Consider the following 22246-nt stretch of genomic DNA (forward strand, 5'->3'; position numbering starts at 1 on the left):
ATCACTATAACAAAATTTTAACTGCGAATTCCATTCCTGTTTGTTTCCTATGAGAAAGAAACTGAGTATTTGTTACTAGGAAATGTAAAGTACTTCCTTGGCATGTGAAAAGTCCGATGAGTTGTGCCACATGTTTATCAATAAAAGCCAACAGTACTATTTAACAAGACTTACTTTACTACCAGTGTAGTATGCTTAATTCCCCCAGCTGACACCTGTCACATTAAAGACAACTTTCACTAACATTAAATGTCTGGGGACATTCTTTGAATAATTCTTTATTTGTCATAAATTATTTTGGCAACTAGTACCATCCATAGTCTCTTTCTAGGTTGGCCCTATGTTGTTGCTCACATAAGTTGGTAATTGTATTTGTCACTTGTGGGGCACTGACCTGGTTAATTTAATTATGATGATGAAAAATAAGAGATCAACATGGCTAAAAACAATACAAATTTTCATTTAAGTTAATTTAAATAAAAATTATTACACAATCCACAACAAACTCAAACTTAAATGTTTAGGCTGGAGTCTAGAAGGTATACAAAATTTAAAAATTTGTACCACGATCAACCTGTTGTCAACTAAAACAGTTTCCAGCTCCCCAAACTGTTTCCTGCTACCCCCACATCAAAAAAAGATGCAACATACCCTGTCGAAATGTGGATGCCACATGTACAGCAAACAGGTAGCCCCTCTCACCAGAGTAAGAGAGAGTCAGATACTCATTAGTCAAAGGACAGTGCCCTGTGTGTCAGTGTCACGAGGTAAGCCAAGGCTCAATGGTTTGTTGTAATGACCACAGCTTATTGTCTATCACTTTCAGCTAATTTTCCTCCCAATGGCTTCTGATACTTTGACTCAACAAAGACATAATATCTCACATGGGGCACCACACTGCAAATGTCTCTCTGATGACCTCCTTTGGATGCTACATCTGCATGCTCATTTTTCTGGATTTCAACACATCCTGATACCAAGGGAATGCTACAACCTTACCTGGTGTTTGCAGCAAGGGGAATAAGTCGAGTACTTTTTAACCATTTTGGTTTCTTTCTGGTGGGCAGATCTGTTTGACTGCTTAGTGGGCACTGAGGGAATCAAAGCAGACTAAAATTTATTGTGCTTTATCTGCTCCTGATGTTTAGAGATAATTCTGCGCTGAGAATATTTCTGACAGGCGAATTCTCAGGGTAAAACAATAGAACAGGTCCAAGTTGTTCTCCTGCATGGATGCATCTGTGTGTACTGAAATGAAACTGTTGTGTATTTGTAAAATTTCTTGAAAATATGATTCAGTAATGACATCTGGTGAGCCACTTAAAATTCCGCCTCACTGGCTGCCATTATGTGAATTACAATACTCCTTTATTTTGCATTTGTTACTATGCAGTTTCAGCTATGATGCAATTTTTAAATGATTGTATTTCAAAATCCCATCAAAATGGACATATTTGGGTTACAGTACAAGAATCCATCAAGTCACACAATGGTAAAAACATAGGAGGAAGAATGAACACATAGCACCAAGTGTCTCTTTAACAGCAGTGATGCAGAATAACAAGCTGTGAAACAGGCTACATACAGTGACACTGTGCATCAGCTGGTGTGAGGTAAACAGGATGGTGAGGTAATTTAGTTTGTTGATTCATTATTTCTTGTTTTTGCTTTTCACTAAGAACTCTTAAAACTTTATTTAAAAAATCAGTTAAATTTGAGAATGTTTTAATCCTGTTTCACATTAAGACATACAAAGTTGAAGGCATGCACATGAGAAAAATAAGAGTTTAAAAGTTTATCATCCAAAAATGGAATTAGAAGTCACGATAAAACAACACAAAATCATTTCTGGCAACCAATATGAGGGTCTGGTTTTCTTTGTGTGTGTGTGTGTGTGTGTGTGTGTGTGTGTGTGTGTCTAATTTATGAGTGGCTTACCAATTAGAGTTTCTCCCACTTTCTCTGTCATTTTCTTAGTCGGACAGTAAATGATTGTTGGACCATTAAAAGAAACTTCCTTTCCTTTACGTTCAATGAAGCAAGAAAAGTCATCCATTATGTTAACAGACTTCTGTGAAGCTGAAAACATTAAATTTGGTCTGTCAAAGCTAGATTTTACACAATGTGGCTTCCTGGAAAGAGAAAAATGTGTTGTTACATACATTGCTCTTAAACAGCATTTAACATAATGACTAGAAATTAGTTTAGCATGAATGTTATGTCAAATCTAAATAATAACACATGCCACAATCAATAAATCCAAAACAGTTACGCACATTTAAAAATAAATTGTTATCTGCAATAAATTTACAGTCGCCAGTAATCATCTTTAGGATTCTATGCTTGGGGACAAAAGCATTTTATTACTATGGAGTGTGAAAAAAATAAAATATCCATTGGTTATTGAATTGGCTATAATAGTTTTTTATTTCTAACCATGCATTCCAATTTATGTAGAAAGAAAGACAAGAAACAGTAATAGTATACTTATCTCCATTTTTTAGGTGTGTGTGTGAAAAAGAGAGAGAGAGAGAGAGAGAGAGAGAGAGAGAGAGAGAGAGAGAGAGAGAGAGAGATAGTATTATTCTGGTAATGTATTCAGTGAATGTGTAGTGCACTTTTGACCATAAAATATTTACTTTTGACTACTGTTTGTTGCTTACCAAGACTGACAAGAGGGCAGAGCAGTGACAGTGCTGTTACTGTCAAGTAGCACGACTTCTCTGAGTGGTAAGTGGACAGAATTTCAAGAGCCAATGTTTCTTGCATAAGAGACATCTCCCCTCACAATCTTTTATTTTACAATCAAACAGATATCAAAGAATGTGTTGTTAATGTCTGCATTTTGGGGCCTAAGTCCCAGGGGTATGCACTGGATATAAACCACAGTGGTTAGACCTAAGATTTCCTATGGGGCCGTAGTGTTGTGGAAGAAGGTAGAACAGCGGGTTGCTGCTAAAGAGCTTGCTAAGGTGCAAAGATTGGCCTGCTTAGCCATAACTGGCAGAATTAGCAGCACACCAACTGCTGGAATGGAAGCCATGCTGGACATGCCTCCACTTCACCTTTGGGTTAAGATGGAGGCAGCAGCTGGGGCATACAGACTTAAAACTGGCCAAAACTGGGTCTCATTTGGATATCCAGAATCACACACTAACATAGTGAGTGAGGTAAATATAGGTATGGCTGGGGAAATGCCTGCTGACTATATAATAACTCCTAACTGCTTCGACAAGCCTTACAATATAATAACTGGAAGTAGGGAGCAGTGGGAGAAAACAGTTCGACACCGTACGGGGGACATCATTTGGTTCACCGATGGGTCGAAAACAGATCAAGGCATTGGGGCAGGGTTGTATGGGGTTCAGCCAAGACTGGAGAGCATCATCTCTCTAGGGAAACTGGCCTCTGTATTCCAAGCCGAAATTACTGCAATCAGGGCATGTGGGGAGGAAAATATGTGTAGGTGCTACAATGATCGTAGCATCTATATCTATTCAGACAGCCAGGCAGCCCTGAAATCATTGGCAGCTCCTGCAACAAGATCTAAGATTGTTGCAGATTGCCACAGGGCTCTGGTGGAGCTAGGGGGAAGCAACAGGGTGTACCTAGTGTGGTTCCCTGGCCACTCGGGGATCTGTGGCAATGAACAAGCTGATAGATTGGCTAGGATGGGGGCAACAACTCCATTTATTGGACCGGATCCTGTCTTGACAATCACCAAGGCTATGATCAAATTAGAACTACGGAACTGGCTTAGGAAACAGCACGTAGGACATTGGACCAAGGTCCATAAATAAAAACATGGTAAGGTAATGATGTCCAAGCCATGTTTTAAAAGAAGCTCTGTAATCCTGGGATTGAACAGGAAAGAGATCAAACTCATGACTGGACTAATGACCGGCCATGGGAACTTCAAAAAACACCTGCACACAATGGGTATAATGGAAGAGGACCCAAAATGTAGGATCTGTGATGAGGGTGAAGAATCTGCATCACACCTAATCTTTGAATGCATAGCATTGGAGAGTAAAAGATACAGAATCTTTGGGACAACTAGACCTGAAGAAATTGTGTCTAACAAAAAACTGGTAGAGGGACTCCTTGCACTATTTAAGGGCACTGGTTGGCTTTATTAGATATACAGGGAGCGATACCGCACAATAAACCTAGTTTCAGTACAGGCAGTGGTGGGTTAGACCTAAGCTGTTTTAGCTCTCCTGTTAAAATCAATCAATCAATCAATCAATGTCTGCGTTTTGAATTAACTGTTCCTACCATGTACTTGTTGGCTCTATTCTAGTTCCTCCCAAGAGTGTGCGCTGCTAAGTGATGAAACTGAAGACATTAAACTTCAGTTAATGGGAGAGATTAGTTCTGCTCATGTATGGTGGAAAAGATGGAGTAGAAATCACCACAGAAGAAATAATCTGGACTTTGTTGCAGTGGTTCCTATTTTATATAAAAATGTATAACAGCAAGGCAGTTTGTAAATTTATCATTACAGACAGTTCAGGTCACTCCCTGTCCAGCAGTGCTTAACTAAGCAGTATATGTGTATTCAAGTGAATTGCAAACTGTGGAAAAACTGAAAAATAATAGAACTGAAGTGTCTGAGAAGGGGTGTCACAAAAGGATGCTGAAAATAGAAGAATGAGAACAACAAATGAGGTTCTCAACAGACTCAGACATTTATGGAATAAACGGTGCTTAGGTAATAGCTCTGGGGGGGGGGGGGGGGGGGATGTAAGCACAATAGATGGTTTCCACCTGAGGTATTTTGAAGGGAACAAACACTATGGAACAGGATTGTAGAAAGATGCTGATTAGATATATTATGACACTGTAAAATTTGAGAGGATTCTTGTTTGGTGCAGATAAAACAATTTTTTTTCCTATTCTGAACAAGATTTGAAGAACTAAAAAGCTGAAATACCGTTACCTAGCAGTCAAAGAGTACAATAACAATTTCTTCCTTGACACATGTAAGCACAAACTATGTATTGTAACAACAATGTAAAGTGTGAGAAACAACTTACCTGAGTTTCAGCGATCTACAAATGTCATCAAATACTGTTGGAGTTGCAGTCGCTGTTACTGCAAGAAATGGAACCTTTGATAACAGCTCCCGGATTTTTCCTAAGCATCTAGGGGAAAAAAGGGAAACGATATGAATTCTCTTACGCTTTAGTGCAATAATTACATTTTTGTTGAGTGGAAACTGTGTGCTGTACTACAAATCATATCCCGATACATGCTGCTTGAGGGCTACGAGCTTCCAACAAGATTATTGTGCTTGTCTTACAGACTGAGATTTGGTCTGGACTATAGTCTCTCATACAGTTTTAACTTGTCATAATGTAGAATCTGAAAAATGAACTGACAGATTTGTGAATGAAAATACAGTTCAACTTAAATTTTACAGTACAACACACTGTAATCATTAGCACAATTTTTAAAATAACAGTAGCTACTAGACAAAAAGTATAAAACTGGACTACGAAATATGTTGAAACCCTGTGCAGGAAAAAGTGGTATTATTAAATGAGAAGTTTACACTCTGCTAGGGATCACAGCTTATCAAGCATTCTTAATGCAAACAGACTTTTCCTGTTAGTCACATTGCAAATGACACTTATACTACAGTCGCACACGCGTGCGCACACACACACACACACACACACACACACACACACACACACACACACACACACACACACACACACACACACACACACACACAGAGAGAGAGAGAGAGAGAGAGAGAGAGAATTATGTCTGGTGAGCATGCAACCCATTTTGTGTGTTTCCCGTACACTGATCCAATGATCTCAAAATGTTCTGGTAAGGAGGTCTGTAATTATCTGTGTGGAATGGACTGGGTACCCATTATGTAGAACCACACGGATTGACTTATGTCCAATGACTGTGGCAGAATAGATGTTAGGAACCAATATTTGTGAATATTTTGAATCCCATGAATAAAGCAATGGCCAACAAGTCTACTCTTGAAAATTTTACATCACATGTTGACAGATCAAGGTCACTTGTTTAGCCAATTCTGTCTTGTATCACTCTGTAGTTTCGTAGACACCATTTGGAGAGCTGTACCCAATTTTGAAATGCATCGTCATGCAGCTTTTGTTTGAACAAAGTGTGGAAATGAAGAAATAGTTGGTATGTAATATTTGCAAAACACTCCTCTGGCTGACCAAATTCACAAATTCAAGCTATCTAGTAGCGACACGTGAATTGTGTGTTACAGCTGCTAAAACGTTAGTTGCAGTTTACTTATCAGATGATGTTCTTTTTTACTGTGTGTTTTATTCTTCACACTTCTGCTTTGTTGGAATTTTTTTTCATAATGTTTGTGATGATAGACTGAGTGCTTGGCATGATCAGGATATCTTTCAGCATACAAGCCACACTTCTGCTTTAAAAAGCTGGCAACATTCACCATAAATGAAAACCATATTCACTTTTTTGACTGTCATTTACATTCTGAAAGTCTGAGTAGATTCACAAGCAAGTTGTCTGATTGCTACAACAGCAAAGCATAAACTGCTGCATTTCCAGTGCACAAATGAACACACAATCAGTACCTGAGTGGCATGTTGTCAGTACACAATATGTTTGTGGGACCTCTTTTCCTGATACCTAGAGAGTGGTTTGCAGCAATGTTATCTTTTTACCATGTGATAAAGTTCCACTCATGTTTCATCTTGGAGTCCTCTTATACGGCTTTTCCAAAGTACTAAAAAGTAACATACAGAGTTATCCTAAACGATTCATGATTGTTTACTGAAAAGTATATGACAGAGAAAGATGAGGGATAAATGAAAAGATGGATATAATCCACAACTTAAAAAAATCTCCATGGCTCGAGTGCATGCTAGATGGCAGGCCTGTTATGGCACTCTACAGGATGGCGATGACGCACGAGAAGAGTTTTTGTGTGTTGGAATACGTGAAGTATTCATCAGTTATGAGCATTTATCATGCATTCATACATAAATAAGGGAAAGCTGCACCTGGTTACCCAAGCATTTTGCACTGGTTTCGCCAATTTCGCGATATTGGTTGTCTGTGTAAAGGGAAAAGCATGGCGTGATCATGTGTCTCAGAGAAAACTGTGGAGTGCGTGAAAAATATGTGCAAGCTGTGAACTGGGCATTCTGCAGAAAACATTTTGGGATGTTTTGTGACAGTGTTTGCATTTCAAACTCTGCTGTTTGCAATTGTTGTAACACCCACTGGTGTTTTGTACCCAAATGTAGCAATCTACGGGAGATGATGAATTTGCAGGGACACTGATAGTCGGCAGATTTCCCATCTGTCAAGAAGGGTGAAGTGGAACAATATGAGAGTGTGGGGTACTGAAATGCTCCATGTCCATGTGGAACTGGAAACAAGTTTGCCAAAAATATGCCTCCCAAGCCATATCCAAAACAGAGGTATTTTTCTTCATCAAGCAGATGGTGACAGGCTCTGGCACCTGGATATGTTGCAGTTGGGGTTGGTGCCAAAACTGACTTCCACCTTTCAATAAGAGGAGCTCGAGTTCAATGGAGCACAACTGTCTGCTCCTTTTTCAACAACAGTCTGCTAAAGAGAACTACCACATCACTGGATAGGGCATGCTGGTATGAGTGATGTTCCTCTGTTGTCAAGGACCCCTAGGTCACCAGATCTCACACAATTTGATTTCTTCCTTTGGAGACATGTTAAGGACAAAGTTTATATGCTAACAATGCTGGAAGCTCTGCAGGAACCCATCACTGCTGCTATGATGGACACTGACGGAAATGTGCAAGTGCGATTATGGATCGAACTGGATTACCATTTGGATGTGTGCCTGGTGACCAAGGCCAAACATGTTGACCATTTGTAGAATGTACCAGAAACTTGCTGTGTGTGTATCCTTTCATGCATCATCCATCTCTCTATGTCATATATTTGTTAATAAACAGTGCTTTGAAACCCAATGAATCATTTAGTCCAACTCTGTACATTTCCACAAAAAAGTTAGTGAAATAAATGAGTAGCTATAAATGTTAAAAATTACTTGCTTCAGTGAAATTTCATCAAATTGTCCACCCTTACTCAGCAAAATCTGCACCTCGATGTATTTACTCATTCTGGATATATCTGAGGTGGCCTTTGATGCCTTGCCCTGTAGTGTGCTCATTACACAAATACATACAGATACAATGACCACCACCACCACCACCACCACCACCACAACAACAACAACAACAACAATCAGGTGGCAATATAAAACTTTAATTTGTGATTTGCTCTCTTGAATATTGTTGTTCTCTCTAATATTTTCTCAGTCTGTAATAGGTATTTTAATTCTTTATACATTTAATATATATAAGAATATAACTGTATCTGTAACATTAATACCTGTAACTGCTACGGAAGTCATGTCCCCAGTGACTTATACAATGAGCTTCATCGACTGCAACAAGTGTCAACATGCCAGACTCAGATAGGTCCTTCAGAACTTGCTGTCCAAGGTCGCCTGAACAAAATTCAGGTGTTAAATAAACAACTCTATACTTCCCTGCCAACATTGCTGATATAACTTGCCCTGATTGTTTCTGAGCAGATCCTAAGAATGTTGCTGGGATATTTAGCACCTGAAAAGCCAAAACACATCTCTTGAGTCTGAAAACAGTATTACCTGAGACTGCATAAAATAACACAGAAAATCTCCCATCAGCTGTCCAACATTGCGCTACATGCTTGCAAGACCTGCCACACTCCTAGTGCCTCCCTTACTGACCTGCAGAACCCAGGACAGACGGACATCTGACTCAATCAACCTGTCCTCAAAAAATATCAGTTCTAGAGATTTTCCATTACTCTGCAGTAGCAATGCCTTCATCATCAAATCCACATTCAGTCATGCGAGGCTTAATAACCACCTATTTATGCATTGGAAATATTTCCATGCAACCTCACCTAGTGGTACGAATCAGCCCACAGCCAGAAATGTATTGGGTTGGTGCACAAGTCTGTAGAATTTTTTCCAGAGTTTTAATAAACACTAGATACCCATATTTTCCTTCACCACTTACAACAGTCTGTCAATTCTGGGGCAATGTTTCAATTCCTCAATTGTAGAAATCATGTGGTTCTGAAGTGAAGAACTCGTCAAGCCATGTTCGAAGCATACTTTCACTTGGAAAGGGAGTTCCTTGAAGGCTGTACAACAGAAAACAGAAAAGGTGAAAATCTGAGTGCGTAAGATCAGGTGAATAAGGTGGGTATGGGCGTTATTGTGGTACAGCATCATTTCACGCAGTTTTCCCGGTAGTTGTTCTTGGACTGCACGTGCAAGACATCTCTGTTGTTAACAATAAATGTCAACAGTGATGGTTACACCTTGGGGAAGCAACTCATAGTACATCATACTGCCATTGTTCCATCATATATTTGACATTATCTTTTGTGGATGCAACACAGGTCTTTGTATGGGGAGTTGCTGCTTTGTTTGGGTTCAATCAGTTATTTTTTTCCTTAGTTTGGTGTAAAGACATCATTTATTGTCACCAGTAATGAACACGATAGGAATGGTCATTCTTGTTCATGAGCCAACTGATGATGCACAAACACAAATGTACATACAGCCACCCACTGATTTATGTAATTTTGGCTTAGTGCATATCGCACCCATAAATCTGATTTTTGAACCCTTCCCATTGTGTGCAAATGTTGCACAAAGGTGGAATGATAAAAGTTCATCACATGTACCTATTCTTGAGTACACAGTAGTTATTTGTGTAATCAGTGTCTTATCAGCGGAACATTTACAGACTGGCTAAAATATGCTGAAGTTGAGCATCTTTACAAGAAGGGGGATAAAGAGATACCATCAAACTATGACCAATTTCACTTTTGCCAGCTTACACATCTGACTGGAAATAATATATTGTCCAAGTCACAGTTTGGATTTATTAAGGGTTCTGATATAGAGAAAGCTATTTACACTTACAGCAAGAATATCCTTAATTCATTAGATAATAAATTAGAGGCTGCTGGCATTTTCTTTGACCTGTCAAAAGCCTTGGACTGTGTGAACCACAGCATTCTCTTAAGTAAATTAGAATATTATGGTGTCACTGGCAGTGCTGCGAAATGGTTTGAGTCTTATCAATCTAACAGGAAACAAAGGGTGTTGTTGCGAAATACCTGTGCAGTAAGCAGTCAGTCTCCATTGACTGGGAATTAGTTACATGTGGTGTTTCTCAAGGTTCCATCTTGAGGTCCACTGCTTTTTCTTGTGTACATTAATGACCTCTCATCTGTTACATTGCCAGATGCTAAGTTTGTTTTGCTTGCAGAGGATACAAATGTCGACGGAACGTTAAACACTAATCTCCCCCCCCCCCCCCCTCCAGGATACAAATATTGCAATAAGTGGCAAATCAAGTACAGATTTAGAAATAGCTGCTAATCAAATTTTCACTGAATTAATAAGTGGTTTAAAGCTAATTCACTGTTATTAAACTTTGAGAAGACCCACTACATGTAGTTCAGAACCTGTAAGAGATTTGCTTCCAACATGTGTACAACATATGAAGACATGCAGATCAAAGAGGTTGACAGTGTTAAATTTCTAGGATTACAACTCGACGTAAATTCAGTTGGGAAGGGCATACCACAGAATTGCTGAAGTGCCCAAACAAGTCTGTATTTGCAGTGAGAATGATGTCAGGTGTAGGAGATATAAATTTAAAAAATCTTGCGTACTTTGCTTACTTTCATTCTATTATGTCATATGGGGTCATATTCTGGGGCAACTCATCAAACTGAGCAAAAGTTTTTAGCGTGGAAAAGTGTGTGATAAGAATCATTTGTGGTGTGCATTCAAGAACATCATGTAGAAACCTGTTCAAGGAACTTTGTATTCTAACCACTGCTTCTCAGTATACTTATTCCTTAATGCAATTTGTTGCAAGTAATACATCTCCATTTCCAACCAATAGCCCAATATGTAGTATCAATATCAGGAACAAAAACAATCTACATAAAGACCTAAAATCGTTTACCTTGGTCCAAAAAGGGCTCCAATGTTCAGAAACACACATTTTCAATAAATTGCCAACAGCTATTAAAAACTTGGTTTCAGATAAAACACTGTTTAAACAGAGTTTGAAAGACTTTTTGATAGGCAACTCCTTCTACTCCGTAGATGAATATCTTAACAGAGACTGTCAAGCCAGCTTAAGTAAAAATATCTGTTAGATTTCAGTTCTGACAACGCTTGGTCACAACAGTCAAGATTAGGAATTTTCTGTATGATGAAGTTATTAATAGTGTATAACAGTGTTTCATTCAGACAGAATGTTAATTCTGTAAATATTAGCTGTTCAATTTTACCGCATTGTATTCATATATTTCGACAATCTCCTGAAAAATGATCAGAGTAGTAAGTATTATATTCAAATATTTTATGTTATATTTTCTGACTGTTCCACACCCACGAGAATCATCTCATTTTTTGGGTCTATGGAACGAGAACTTTAATCTAATCTAATCTAATCTGATATGTATCATTGTGGATTGATGTGTTTAAATGATCTTCATCAAACCCTGAAGGTCTTCCTGGATGTGGAGAGTCTCTAACTTCAAAACGCCTCTCCTTAATATGAGAAAACCATTTTATTGACATGCTCTGTCCAATGGCATTATCCCCATGCATGACACAAATGTTTCTGGCTGCCTCAGCTGCTGTCACCCCTCTATTGAACTAGCAAAGAAGAATATCTCAGAAATGTTAAGATTTCTCCACTTGGCAATCCATTTTCTAATGTCCACAGCACCACTCACTACATCCAAATGACAAAATGACAATATGTAAAATCAGATAGCAACAGTGAATTACAAATAAAAAATGGCAGTCGATAAATAAAGCCATAGCAACATGCAAAACAAAAATGCTACGAGCTTATGTACCAACCTAATAACTGCTTCACCAAGTCTGTACCTCTTTCTAACTGTGATCGTTCCCCACTACCACGTAAGCTTGCTTCGATTACCTTCCAGAAATTACAAATCTCCTTCTGCACCACCCTCTCCTACACCTCTCTACATTAAGACCAAGAAAACAACTTCAAAAGAAAGAACATTCCTCCAGCACCTCAAAAATATCTTGACCAGATCATCATCCCCAAAGACAAAGACTTCACTACTGTCATTATGAACCACAATGATTAGCTGATGGAAAAGGTTGTAAAGAAGATTACAGTTTAGCATCTCGTCAACAGCGTGGTCATTAGAGATGAGACCCATCACAGTATTTGCCTGGAATGATTTAGGGAAATCACAGAAAACCTAAAACTGGACGGCTGGACGGGGATTTGAAACATCACCCTCCCAAATGCAAGTCCAGTGTGCTAACCATTGCTTCAGCCTGCTTGGTAGCTGACAGAGATGGTGCACTTGTTGACAGGCATCTCCATCACCTTGTCTTATGGCTGTGATTTCATGTCCAAACTAAGGCATGAGCTCCACCAACTCCTCAAATATCTAAACTTTTCTCAAACACTCTGCCTCCTGACTGTCTCCCTTTTCACACTATTTCCTGGGCTCCTATAATTACGTATGTTGCAAGATTGATCAAGTCCAAGCACATAGGATGCTCCATAATGTCTTGGCACTGCATATCCACTAAAAAGACAGACCAACACTTTCAATTCATTTACCATCTGGCACTCTGTTCCATCACTGCCAATGACACGTATATCACACAAACATCCCAAGGCCAGTAATCAATCTTTCTATAGCTTAATGGCACAATAATTATTATATAAATTATAATTTTTGTCTAGTTTGAATAGATCCTACTTTTCTGCACAAGTCAGAAATCGAATTGTCAGTAAGCTACAAATATTTTCTTTTGACAAAGGATGTAGCTTTAACTGGAAAGTATACTAAATTAAAAAAAAAAAAAAAACCAACACCATTTTTCCCCCTTACTTACTGACACTCTTTAAATTTCTATTTTTAAGATATTAAAAATATGGAATGATCCACTGAAACTCACTCTAGCCTTTTCCACAATCAAATAATGATATGGTTTTTGTAGCTATCATTACTCATTATGGTATTCTTTGGGCAATGAATTGTACTGCCGGCCGAAGTGGCCGTGCGGTTAAAGGCGCTGCAGTCTGGAACCGCAAGACCGCTACGGTCGCAGGTTCGAATCCTGCCTCGGGCATGGATGTTTGTGATGTCCTTAGGTTAGTTAGGTTTAACTAGTTCTAAGTTCTAGGGGACTAATGACCGCAGCAGTTGAGTCCCATAGTGCTCAGAGCCATTTGAACCATTTTGAATTGTACTAAAACAAAATATTTTTCATGGACATTATTGGGATGGAAATGTACAGATGATGGTGCCACTAAACCGGAGTTACTAAATACAGTTTTCCATAATTCCTTCACGAAAGAAGATGAAGTAAATATTCTAGAATTCTAAGCCAGAACAGCTGTTAGCATGAGTGACATAAAAGTAGATATCTTAGGTGTTGTGAAACAACTCAAATCACTTAAGAAAGGCAAGTCTTCCGGTCCAGATGGTATACCAATCAGGTTCCTTTCAGAGTATGCAGACACCTTTCTAAGCAATCATATACAACCGCGCACTTAATGAAAGGTCTGTTCCCAAAGACTGGAAAGTAGCACAGGTCACACCAATATTCAAGAAAGGAAATAGGAATAACCCATTGAATTACAGACCCATATCACTGACCTCAATTTGCAGTAGGAGTTTGGAGCATATACTGTACTCGAACATTACGAATCACCTTGAAGAAAATGACTTACTGATACATAATCAAACAATGGAAAATCCAGGATGGAATGCAACACACTGCCAAACATGATACCCCTCATCTCAATGACTGCTTCACATCCTGTGCCATATGGATCCTTCCCACCAACACCAGCTTTTCTGAATTGCGCAGGTGGGAACTTTCCCTGCAATACATCCTACGTTCCCATAACCCTCCTGGCCTCAACCTTCGTTTGTGACTAAACAGCTGTCATTACACCGCCACACCCAGTCTTTTAATTTCTTTTTATTTTTATTTCTCTCCTTTCTGCTACTTACCCCCTCCGCATCTTCTCTCCTACCCTCCGTCTAAACTACAACACTTCACTGTCCGCCACTCCCACCATACTATCTCTCCCCCTCCCCACCCCAGCCTCCTCCTTACCCCCACCCAGTCGCCACTCCCATCATGCATTGGTGCTGCGGCTCACAGTGTAGTTTCAGCTCTCTGAGACTGCAGACATGTGTGCAAGTTGCGCTTGCGTGAGTGTGTGTGAGCGCGTGTGTGTACGTGTGTCTACTGCTGACAAAGGCCTTAATGGCCGAAAGCTATGATTGTGTGAATCTTTTTATTGTGCCTGTTGCGACTCAGCATCTCCGCTATATGGTGAGTAGCAACTTTCCTTCTCTTATATTGTTATTGATACATAACCAACACAGATTCAGAAAATATCATTCTTGTGCAACACAGCTAGCTCTTTATTCCCATGAAGTAATGAGTGCTGTCGACAAGGAATCTCAGATCGATTCCATATTCTTAGATTTCCAGAAGGCTTTTGATACCATTCCTCACAAGCAACTATTAATCAAATTGCGTGCATATGGAGTATCGTCTCAGTCGTGTGACTGGATTCGTGATTTCCTCTCAGAGAGGTCACAGTGCGTAGTGATAGACAGTAAATTATCAAGCAGAACAGAAGTGATATCTGGCATTCCACAAGGTAGTGTCATAGGCCCTCTGCTGTCCCCGATTTATGTAAACGATCTAGGTGATAATCTGAGCAGCTCCCTGAATCTGTTTGCAGATGATGCTGTAATTCACCATCTAGCAAAATCATCAGACGATCAATTCCAATTACAAAATGATCTAGAGAGAATTTCTGTACGGTGCAAAAAGTGGCAATTAGCACTAAACAAAGATAAGTGCGAGGTCATCCACATGTGTACTGAAAGAAATCCGATAAATTTTGAGTATATGGCAAATTGCACAAATCTAAGGGCTGTCAATTCGAATAAATACCTTAGGAATTACAATTATGAGCAACTCAAATTGGAAAGACCACATAGATAATATTGTGGGGAAGGCAAAACAAAGACTGTGCTTTGTTGACAGAACACTTAGAAGATGTGAGAAACCCACTAAAGAGACAGCCTACATTACACTTGTCCATCCTCTGCTGGAATATTGCTGCGTGGTATAGGATCCTTACCAGGTAGGATTGACAGAGGGCATCGAAAAAGTGCAAAGAAGGGCAGCTCATTTCGTGTTACTGGGCAATAGGGGTGAGAGAGTCGCTGATATGATACGCGAGTTGGGGTGGCAGTCACTGAAACAAAGGTGGTTTGCTTTGCAGCGAGATCTATTTACGAAATTTCAATCACCAACTTTCTCTTCCGAATGTGAAAATATTTTGTTGACATCCCCCTATGTAAGGATAAATGATCATCATAATAAATTAGAAATCAAAGCCTGAACGGAAAGACTTAGGTGTTCCTTTTTTCCATGCACCATTCGAGAGTGGAATGGTAGAGAAGTAGTATGAAAATGGTTTGATGAACCCTCTGCCAGGCACTTAAGTGTGAATTGCAGAGTAAGCATGTAGATGTAGATGTTGCTACTGAAGCCTACGTTCTGCCTGCATTTGTCTTGGTGTTCTGTCAAGACAAAATTCCAAGTTCCTGTAACTTGGTGACACAGTAACATTCTGAAGAAATTAATTCAAGCTCTAGTTGTCTCTGCACATTTATGCACTCATGACACAAATGCCTTGCCCGTACCCATTTGTGAGCATTTACAGAGTTAAGAGAAAACTCGATTCATCACCTACTTGGTGTTCAAACCTCCTGCTTTCATTCTCTTGATTTTCTCGCTACCCCACATGTCAGGTTGCATTGTGTTTTAGCAAGTAGCGCAGATAAAATGATATTATGTGGATTGTCTTAGAATGAGCTACTAAATTTAAGAGAGATAAAATTAGAACAAATGCATTGCAGCTGTTTGTCTGATAGTAACAAGAAATTTATAGGCATGTTGAGACTGAGAATTTACACATTCTAAAAAATTATTACACCCATCACCTTGTTATGACTTTTTCTCTAGTTTCAACCTGTCCTTCAATTAAAAAGTAGTGGCAAATCCAGTCTGGTATCTACTGTTCACACAGCAAATTATGTAATGTTTGAATAAATAACTTTGTGATTGACAGATTGTAGTGGCAGGGGACAGTGTTGCCATTTCGCAGCCTCTGCCAGTACCTATTAAACAGGCAACAAAGCGAGCATGTGGTGATGGAGAAAGAACTGCAATTGGCCAGTAGCTGGCCCTTACCGCTTGACACCCTGGTTCTTACCACTCGACACACTCACACATCAATCACAGTTATTTTAATCAAACTATAATAAGCTGCTAGGAGAGTTAGCAGCAGAACAAATACAGGTATTTTAAGTGACATGCCTGTTCTGAAGACACAATTTTCTCACTGAAAGTGTCAGCAATGTTGTAGGTGGCTTACACCTTGAAATGACACTGATGAATTTGTGAATGTGTAAATTTCTCAGGTAAAGTGGTATAGCCCAAAGCGAATGATGCCCCCCCAAAATTACAAAATAAAATGTTTTCCTTATCACAGTGTACCATCTCAAAATGAAGAGGATATCGACAGTAACAAAAATCCTTCTGGTACTCCCTGGAATAACCTCTTATTATGCACCCAGTCGTAATGAGACCCTCATCATGCCTTAGTCATGGTTATTATAAACTGTAAAATGTACCTGTACACCCAAAAAATACTATTTTATCAACCCCATCAATTAGCAAAGATAATCTGCAATTAGTCCTTAGTCATTTATTTTATGTCTTCAGATGAAAGATAAGTGTTAATTTTTATATTTTATATACTGCCTTGAGAGTTCTCGATACTATGACTGAGACAGTGGGACAACATTGCGATTTTTCAAGGCCAGACTTAAAAAAGAAAGTTAAGATCAGTGAAAAAACACAGGGAATTGCCTTGAATCTCTGTCATGACCTATTTGATGTGTTAAAATAGCAGTTTACATCAGTCAATATCAAAATCTGGTCATCTGCCATGTAACATGATTTCGTGTTACCTATGTGGCATGATATTTACAACCAACCCTCAAAATGTGCCACCAACTTGCCAATAAGGTGTAAGTATCCTTTACTAAGTTCTATTATTATTGTCAGAATAAATTCTGTGAACTTATTCTCCATATGTTCGTTCCCATAATTGAAATTAAAGTACATAAGGATATGAAAAATGCTGCTACCCAGGATATTAATGGCATGTGAATCACCCATTTCTATGCCCATTATGAATATTAGTATTAGCATCAGTAGTAGTGTAGCAGCAGCAGCAGCATCACAGCATTGCTTCACGCTAAATTTGTGTACAGCCAGCCAATCCTGCAGCAGCAAGCACCCCTCATATATATCCATTATTCTCGCACCTGCTTTCGTCTGAACCTCCACGAGCTGCCATCCTCGACTCCCAGCCTCCTCTCCAGTAACTTTTTGCTGTTCCCCTCCCTCATCTTTTCCTCTCATACCTTTATCCACTGCAGTCCTCTTCTTCCCCCAAGAAGCAATCTCCCTCCTCTTCATCTCTTTCACGCACACCGTTTTGTATTGTTAACATTATTAATTCACATTTTGAAACTGGCTCTAATGGGCCATATGTTCCCCCTCTCTTTCCTCCCGGCATTTCTGTAGCCCCTCCTTGGTCTACATATCCTGTTCTCCCTCTTTCTATTTCTGTACACAAAAATCAGTTGTTATGGCCCTCCTCCCAAGCAGCTACATCTTTTTCAAATTGCTCAACCTAGAATGAAGGTAATAAGGAAGCACAAGTAACTGGCCCACAGGGATAACTAGGACATAGTGTCTTTCCCCAAGAACCAAGTGGCTATTTAATTCTTTATATCACCACCAGAAGAGAATTAAGTATTTTAACTTTGAAAAACGATACACTGAAACTTACTGTAAAGACGACCCATTAAGTTGCAGACAGGCACAATTAAAAGGCATTCACATAGCTTTCAGCCACAGTCTTCATCAGCAAAAGAGTAACAAACACCATTCATACACACTAGCAAGCACACCACATGCACACATGACCGCCGGCTCCAGCAACTCGGGCCAGAATGCTACTGTCATGTAGGATGCAGGCAGAAATTTTGATTATGCCTGTCTGCAACCTAATGTGTCTTCTTTATGATAAGTACCAATCTGTCTTTTCCTACATTGCTGATATTCATACCTGGAGTTTCCATTGTTTAATACCGTGAATATCATTCATGAACATCTGTCAGGCATAGCTAGGCTGTAAAGTTTTCAACTGTTTTCTCCACAACATGGTGTAATGGGAGATTCGATGGATTCTCACACCAACCCAGTAAGTGTTCATTTCCTATTGACTGTTTTGACAAGTGCTTGTTTCTGATTCTTGAGTAAGCATTTAAATTCTAGTATGGGTGGCCCAGATAACCCCAACAGATTTATGAAACAAGGCTACTGAGCCAAATGCGCCATGTGGATCCAGTTGTCCCTTAAAGGAACCATTTACCCCATTTTTAAAGTAACTTTTACAGCCCTACTGCAATAATTAAATGTAGATTAAAAATAAATTTGAAGGTAATCTTCATAATGAAATTAATGCAACTTTTAATTAGCATAGATCATGGTGCAGACATACAGGAGAAAAACACAAAAAGGTGCTAAAGTTAGTTACTTAGCTGAAGACCTGAAATAAGCCCTTGATAACATGAAAAATGAAAATAAGATTAATTGTGATGTGCCTGTTTTCTGCAGCATCCCTCACTGCACAGTAAAACATTATGTTAATGGCACATGAGAGAAGGCGTACACATCATGAGAAGTCAGAGGCGGTGGTGGTGTCATTTTATTTATTTCCAAAAGATGAACAATGGAAAAAATGGGTTTTTGGGCTGTCATCAGGACATTCTGGATATTGTGAAGTGTCACATCAAACAGAACACACTACAATCATTATTCAAAAATCAACAATCACGCATGGAATGGCTTTTCTTATTTTTTCATTCATGGAAACCCATTCACTTTTTTTAAAAAAAAGAAACCTGAAAGTATTTAACATTCTCATTGTATTCAGATCAACCCATGTGTAATTTATTGACAAAATTATTTAAATGGATAGATAAAACATCTACTCACCAAGCAGCAGCAGAACAAACACATAAAAGATTGTTGTAATTGGCAAGCTTTCAGAGACATTGGCTTCTTCAGGAAGAAAGGTTGAAGGGGAAGGAAGAAGGGTGAAGGAAAAGGGCTGGAGATGTCTAGGAAAAGGGATATATTTTGGGAAAGTCACCCAGAACCGGGTGTCAGGGGAGACTGACCGTACAGGATGGGAAAGAAAGATTGATTGTTGGGGACAGCATCGGATGAGATTTGAAAACCTGAGAGCTTAAAGGCGGAAGACAGGCTAATATGCAAGACAGAGATTACTACTAACACATTGGTGGTGAAAAATAGATGTGAAAGACAATGAAAGATGTAGAAAACTAAAATGAAGTAAAGCAAAGATTAGTTACAGTGGATAAATGCTGAGACGGAAAAAATTAACGTATATTAAGGCCAGGTGGGTTGCAAGAACCAAGGACATGTTGTAATGCTAGTTCCCACCTGCGGAGTTCTGAGAAACTGGTGTGTGGGGGAAGAATCCAGATGGCGCATGTGGTGAAACAGGTGCCGAGTTCATGGCGTCATGGAGTCATGCTGTAGAACATGCTCTGCAACAGGATATTGCGAGTTGCCAGTATACACCCTATGCCCCTGTTCATTCATCATAATTGATAATTTGGTGGTAGTCCTGTCAATGTAGAAGGCCGAACAGTGTTTACATTGATAAGACAGGTTAACATGTTTTGTGTAGAAGTCAGTGAGGGAGGTCAAATGAATATCTGACCATTCAGTAACATAATAAATCACATTTATGAAAAACACAGTTTTACACAGCAATTTCATTTTGTTTATATGATGATTTCTGTCAAATAATATGTATTTCATTTGTTTTGTTGTGTGAGTGAATGAAGGAATAAATGTGGCATACATGTGAAATATGAATTATTGAAATAGTAAATGACAAAGTGAGCATGAGCATGGAAATCTGACTGTGCAATTCTGATGTGAGTCACATACATGGGTGAAGATGTTAACTGTAAAGCAGCCAGTTCTTAATACTTTGGGATTATAAAACTCATTTCAGTCGTACCAATTAAAGGTGAGGCTAATTTGTTTGAATTCTTTGGTAATTTCATTGAAAGATTTCAGAACAGGATTGGTCTAAGGTAAAAATGTACTGGATTGTGCAGATTATAATCAAAAGCCGATTGGCTACTTTGGGATTAAGTCAGTCAGAGAGATATTTCATGAACAGTTGTGTGGAGTTGGTGGCAGCTTGTGGTGACTGGCTGTGTTGCATTGAGCTCTATAAAATTCTATTAGGTTTGTGTAATGGTGAAATTGAGAATTTTGTGTGAAGTATCAGAACATTTTTCAGGAAAAATGTATATGATTTATATGGAAATTTCAGATTATTTCTTTTGTGCAAAGGGAAACTTTCTATCGAAGGACAAAATATTCCATGTAATATAATGTGCAACTGTAACTGATAACTTTATACTGTGTCTTTTCACTATCAGTTCTAGGTAAAACCTTAAATGGGCTACTAGACAGAAAAAATGTGTTGTGCGTGTGGAAACTGTATTACAAACTGTATTAAATATTGGCCCTTTAGTTTCTGAACTCAGTAGCAAACAACTGTTCATAAAAGTGACAGTATAATGGAATTTAAATTCCACACCTTTCATTCATTTGGTAATTTAGTCAGTCTTGGAAAAATTAAATCATTTCCATCCTGTTGACGTATGTAGTACAGCTAGGTTTATATACATAGCTTTCTCAGCTGAAGAACATTCAGGGCAGATAAGATTATGAAGAAATCACCAAATGTGAGTGACTTACTATGTTAGCAGGAACTGGACAGCAAACTAGTCCATTGCGCACCTCATAAGATTCACATTTTACAATTAATCGAAGTATTACTACTACAAACACCTGCCAGTAATACATCACTTTCGACACTGGTAATAATGGAACTATTTAATTGAGCGAATTTTTCTGTGTAACTTTACTGTTCAACAACAGGTACAGATGCCCTGAATCAGAATAATACAGCTTCTATGGAGTATAGACTGGCTGGGTCCAGTTACCCCAAAACCTTGAGGTAACTGGACCCATGTAGGGAGAATGTTTTGTTTTGTTTTAATTTTTCTTTAACACAAACATTCATCCTACTCCATCAGAGCTGAGCCACCTGTGAAAGGAGCCACATCATAGCAGCTCTGCTGCAAACACTGCACAGCTTTTTATTCTGGTATGACTATCAACCAGCTGTCCACCAGGATGAATGGCCAGTGACAAATTGTTGTCAAGAATGAAGTGGACCAACCACGGTCACATAAACATGCTCAATTTCAAATGCTGCATCACAACCCAGGCCATCTGGATCCTTCACTTCATCACTGGTTTCGAACTATGCGGGACGGACTTTTATTCCTGCAACACATACTTCACTGCCGAAATCATCCTGCACTCTATCTCCATAAACCCACTGTTCCCATACCCTCCGTCCAACAGTTTCCCTTCCTCCATCCTATATCATCTTCTCCCAATTCACATCCCCACATCATCTTCAGTGTATGCTGCTCCCACTGGCTCTAACAACTGTGTATCATAAGCCAGCCCATACACCTACCACCCTGCATTCATATCTGGAAATCCGGCTGCCTGCCTATGACGCTTTAGCCATGAAAGCTAGCAAGTTTTCTTTCTCTTTGTATGTGCCTATTGAGAACTCAATGTTTCCACTTTTTAGTCAATGGTGTCCTTTAATCCACAAGTATACATTCTAACAGAACTTTCCTACAACAAACATTTAAAGAGTGTTTCAAATAGAGTATTTTAACAAGAAAGTTTCATTCTATAACAAAAGAGTACCTTAAAGATTATCTTGAATAAAACATTGGAAAACCTTGCTTTAAAGAAAAAAGGATTAAATTCATGTAGTAAAATTATGGCCCAGTTAGCCCATTCTTCTTTACCCTTAACTGGGAGATGTTAGCA

General features: G+C 38.9%; 1 protein-coding gene across 3 annotated transcripts in view; it reads right to left on the minus strand.

The window, feature by feature from the left end:
* Positions 1–22246, minus strand: part of LOC126253215 (Werner syndrome ATP-dependent helicase-like) — a 215509-nt gene that overhangs the window by 133692 nt on the left and 59571 nt on the right. For 2 of the 3 annotated variants that reach the window (XM_049954396.1, XM_049954397.1), the window contains 3 exons: positions 8410–8645; positions 5040–5147; positions 1939–2132 (listed from right to left, as the gene is read on the minus strand). In XM_049954396.1, the coding sequence (XP_049810353.1) occupies positions 1939–2132; positions 5040–5147; positions 8410–8645 (538 nt within the window). The remainder of the gene's footprint in view (positions 1–1938; positions 2133–5039; positions 5148–8409; positions 8646–22246) is intronic. The other variant, XM_049954398.1, reaches the window with a different exon arrangement.

This window comes from Schistocerca nitens, chromosome 4 (assembly GCF_023898315.1).
Source record: "Schistocerca nitens isolate TAMUIC-IGC-003100 chromosome 4, iqSchNite1.1, whole genome shotgun sequence".
NCBI classification, from domain to species: domain Eukaryota; kingdom Metazoa; phylum Arthropoda; class Insecta; order Orthoptera; family Acrididae; genus Schistocerca; species Schistocerca nitens.